The 4,686-nt window shown below is 40.5% G+C and overlaps 1 protein-coding gene across 1 annotated transcript; it reads left to right on the top strand.

The window, feature by feature from the left end:
• The first annotated feature begins 212 nt into the window (after positions 1–212).
• irx3a (iroquois homeobox 3a) lies at positions 213–3,631 on the top strand. Its single transcript, XM_031814789.1, has 4 exons — positions 213–659; positions 1,276–2,320; positions 2,853–2,919; positions 3,283–3,631. The coding sequence occupies exons 1-4, from the start codon at positions 444–446 to the stop codon at positions 3,335–3,337; spliced, it is 1,383 nt and encodes a 460-aa protein (XP_031670649.1). The 5' UTR covers positions 213–443; the 3' UTR covers positions 3,338–3,631.
• The last annotated feature ends 1,055 nt before the right edge of the window (positions 3,632–4,686 follow it).

Below are 4,686 nucleotides of genomic sequence, written 5' to 3'. Positions count from 1 at the left end.
CAGGCGAACAAATAACACATTTAATTATTGGCGAGCCATCAAATGAGATTTGAAAACCATTCAAATGAGAGATCGCGACGTCAGTGCACTTATCCAGGGGAAATACAGGAGAGAGAGAGAGAGAGAGGCGCGCGGCAGAGCGAGAGTGTGTATAGGGGGTGAGATTTGAGAAATGGGAGGGGCTTCTAAACGACTAGAAATGTCAATCAGAGCAAAGAGTCGCAATAATCTAAGGCAATCTGTAAGGACCTGACCTTAGTCCATCCAGATCAATAGGGAAGTGAAGGAGGAAGGCGCAATCGGATCGTTTACACTGGCTGTTTTTGAGGAAATATAGACTTCCCTTACACTTTGTTGTACTCACTGTAAAGTGGATATCGCAGTACGCACCGCGAGGGCGATTCTCTGCTTTTTGTGATTGCAGCAGACTTTTTTCTACGACCATGTCTTTCCCGCAGCTGGGATATCAGTACATCCGACCGATATACCCACCGGAGCGCCAGGGTATCAGCAATGCCCGAGCCGGGACGGAGTTGAGCCCGTCCGGGGCACTCTCAAACGTTCTCTCAACTATGTATGGATCACCTTTCGCCGCAGCAGCACAGGGCTATGGAGCATTTCTGCCCTATTCAAACGATATATCAATTTTCAATCAATTGGTGAGTGCCTTTGCTAATTTATGCCTCTGGTTTCCTTCATTTGCTTTTCCCCCCATCCAGACTAAAAAAGAGAAAGGGCGAAGTGACAATGGTCCATTCAGGACTAAACAAGAAGACTCGTTGGTGAACTTTGTTATTGACTCCTTGTTTTGTAAATAGTTAAAGTAGCTAAAAAGTAGCACAACAACCGAAATGTCAGTCGAAAATCTATGATAAGACCAATAGAAAATAAAGAAAACAACTGAAATCAAAAGCAATATATGGCATTGGATCTTACAGAGGTTAAAAGTGTGAATACATGCATCTTGAAATACATTGAAATGTTTTTGCAATTGGTAGTGAAGTGTTATAAATCAAATAGTTTTGTCGGGAACCGAAATTGTGCGTAACAAATAAAAATGTGTAACTTTTACATATGGTAATGCTTTTGTTGGTCATAAACGCAGAAATGACAGGTACTATATGTAAAGAAAGATAAATGTGGTGATACTGGCTTTACCTTGCATATATTAGCCTATATGATTTTGTCTTATTTAACATAAAGTAGAATTTAATTTTGCAAACATCATTAATCTATCATACACATCCCATTGGGTCTCTGCTCTTTGTCTTTTAGGGTGCTCAGTATGAGTTGAAAGACAGTCCAGGCGTACAAGGACACCCAGGATTTGCCCACCATCACCCAGCGTTTTACCCATATGGCCAGTATCAGTTTGGTGACCCGTCCAGACCCAAAAATGCGACCAGGGAGAGCACGAGCACACTGAAGGCCTGGCTAAGCGAGCATCGTAAGAACCCCTACCCCACCAAGGGGGAGAAGATCATGCTGGCCATCATCACCAAAATGACCCTCACCCAAGTTTCCACCTGGTTCGCCAACGCCAGGAGGAGGCTAAAGAAGGAGAACAAGATGACCTGGACTCCCCGGAGCCGCACAGACGAAGAGGGAAATGTTTACAACAGTGATCACGAGGAGGGAGAGGAAGGGGACAAGAGGGAGGATGAGGAAGAGATTGATTTAGAAAATATCGACACGGAAAATATCGAGAATAAGGACGACTTGGATGATCAGGATGACCTACACGCTGATTTAAAATTAGATGGTAGAAGCGACTCTGAGATTTCAGACGGCTATGAGGATTTACAAGGGCCCGATCAGAGATTTCTGAAGGCCGTAGTGAAGGAGGGCAAAGACATTCACGTGGACCGGGGCGAGCACTTCCACCACCACCATCACTCTTTTGAAATTAAAGCCTCACAACCGAATGGCGAACAAGTGAAACTGAATCCTGTGTCCATCAACTCGCCCCCATCAGAAAATAACGCGGCCCCGGCCCAAAAGCCAAAGATTTGGTCTTTGGCGGAGACAGCAACAACTCCTGACAATCCCCGCAAATCTCCACAAATGAATGGCAGCAACACAGTTGGGCCCGCCGCCCAGACCATAATCAGCCCTCACCACAGACTCATCTCTTGTCCTGTTGGAAAAATCCAGAACTGGACAAACAGAGCTTTTTCTGCCCACCAGCTCGCATTACTGAACTCTAACCATTACCTTGGACTGGCGAACCAGGCTTCGGCTAACGGGCTCGCCCTCTACAGCAGGCAGCAACACCAACACACGCAGGACAAGAGTCATAGCTCAGACACAGCCGTCACAGGTACATGTCACCAACACTGAGGCTGGCGAGCCTGACTGTATAACAAACGGTTCATTATTACTCTATTTCAGACTTTACTTATCCCTCTTTAACGCATTAGCCTACTTAAATTGGCCTGTTCTGGACAGACATTTTGAGGCCGTAAAGATGATCATAAAAAGTGTGTTTCCATGCTGTCGTTTATGTGACAGAATAAGGTGGCTTTGAAGCTTTGAACTGGGGGAATACAGACAGAGGTGGTCGAAATAAAAGGCATTGGTTTTTAATGTTATTATCAGCTGGTTTATTGTGAGAATGGATTATCATTCATGTCCGAAAATTATTTTTAAATTCAGCAGTTGGCCCCATATTTCTTTGTCACATACCTACTTCAGTATTGTACGTGCTTGTACTTAACCCGTGACTGACGTGAAGATTCCCAGGCAGTAAAATAAAGTATAGACTAAATTCACTGCGACAGTGCTGTGCTCTAGTTATAGACGGAAAAAGGAATGCATTTTTTAAATGTATTTTATTGCCATTATTATTTCAGAGAGATCTAGTGCCTTGGAAGCAGAGAAAAAGTTGTTAAAAACAGCCTTCCACCCAGTTCATAGACGGTAAGAGTCTGTCATCTTTATTTTATTTGGATATATTATTTTTGATGCACATCCTATTTTATCGTTGACTACCACATTTACTCAAACTGTAGCCCTTGTGTCCTATTTGTAGGACATCGAATAGATGGATTACTCCGTGCTTGTGTTATTTCGTTTAGGCCTCAAAATTATATATGCATATTTGTCATGCAAAAATCCCAGCTCAAATTTACCACATTGGTTTTATAACCGGCTCTCATTTTCCAAAAGCAATCTTCACTTTATATCACTTTACTTTTCAAGCAATTCACTACCTTGCAGTTGTAGGTTATTATTATTTTCCCTTTGCTGAGTGTATTTATTTTCTTGACCCGTGTGTTGCAGGCCTCAGAATCAACTCGAAGCAGCCATGGTTCTGTCAGCTCTCGCCTCCTCCTAGACTTTGACTTTTTCTCTTTCTTTTTATGGTTTTATTTGAATCTGTTGTAAGGAATGTAAAATAAGAATAATACATCTGTGTATACTTACCTTGTAAGCATGTCCTGTGTAAACCTGCTAATGTTATAATGTATGAACCAGTAGTCTGTGAGTTTTCTTTTTCTTTTTCTAAGTTCTGTGAGGATTTGATGTTCAAAATGTTTTGTATATAAAGTTAAGAAAATGTACATACTTGTGAACCAAATTGTACAAGAAAGTCTATATTTTGGCTAATAAATGAACTGCTGCAACTTTATTCAAATCGCTTGTGATTTTTGGGACGATGTTTGTCTGATGATTGTTTTGTGAAAGGAGAATTAGTTGTTGTGGGCGTTAGATGTTACGAATTAGATTTTGAAGTGGTGCAGAATTGCAGTGCTTCGCTTTTTGCATGTGTGTGTATCTGTCTGCGTGGCCTACGGCGAATAGGCTTCATCATACTTGGTTGTGATAAGTAAATATTCTAGCAGGATTTGAGGCATTTTCATATAATTACTTAAGAGTAATTAGCTGATTATTGCATCGTACATTTGGATATTACTGTTCTGGGATTATCCTTATTGAGGCGTAAACAGACGAATTAAAATGAATCATTCTTTCATTAATTTTCGTCTGAAGTTGTATGGCATATGAAGAGAAATTATGTAGGCCTACTGACTATTTGAATATTTGGATGGAACTATTTTGGACTGAGAGGTTAAACATCGTATAGGCTGGCTATGCGTAAATGGGTTGTGGTGTTGTATGTACGATGCAATCTCAGTTCGCGTGTAATATTTGTGTTAGGCCTACTACATATTTTTTTATGCATCTTCAATTTGGTCATCCGTTGTGGGCTGCACTGCTAACCATATGACACCAATACATTGTGATATCATTTATTTAGGTTTGTTTCAACATCTAAGATCATTTGCATGTCAGAAGCGTTGTGAGATAAAGTTTATGTAAAGTTGGAGTTGGAGCTCCCTCTACAGTCAAATCTAGTCACCATCGTCGATTCTGCGGTCTGGAGAAGACAGGGATATGGATATTTCTCTGCTTTTCAATATGACATCTTTGATCAAAGCAGCCTTACCTAAATCACAACTTTGTATTGTAATTATTAATATGTTATCAAGCCATTGAAAAAATATTTTATATAGGCCCATCGTAAAAGCGTTTGTCATGGGTTGGCATGCATTAATTTAAAAAATTCTTCTCAATTGACCTAAAATGGTTTAGGGATATGATAATTTCATTCTTAACAATTAATAGATCAATATTTTTTATATGACCTTTATTTGTACATATTAACTTGGGAAATGTTCCTGC

Source organism: Oncorhynchus kisutch, linkage group LG3 (assembly GCF_002021735.2).
Source record: "Oncorhynchus kisutch isolate 150728-3 linkage group LG3, Okis_V2, whole genome shotgun sequence".
NCBI lineage: Eukaryota > Metazoa > Chordata > Actinopteri > Salmoniformes > Salmonidae > Oncorhynchus > Oncorhynchus kisutch.
The sequence above is the reverse complement of the archived record's forward strand: the minus strand, read 5'-3'. Positions and strand labels throughout refer to the sequence as shown.

What these genes read in the sequence shown, in the direction of transcription:
- irx3a (XM_031814789.1), top strand. Translation starts at nt 444, where the DNA reads ATGTCTTTCCCGCAGCTGGGATATCAGTACATCCGACCGATATACCCA. An exon ending in CTCAGACACAGCCGTCACAG is followed by an intron (nt 2,321 to 2,852) that starts GTACATGTCACC and finishes TTATTATTTCAG; the next exon opens with AGAGATCTAGTGCCTTGGAA. An exon ending in TTCCACCCAGTTCATAGACG is followed by an intron (nt 2,920 to 3,282) that starts GTAAGAGTCTGT and finishes CGTGTGTTGCAG; the next exon opens with GCCTCAGAATCAACTCGAAG.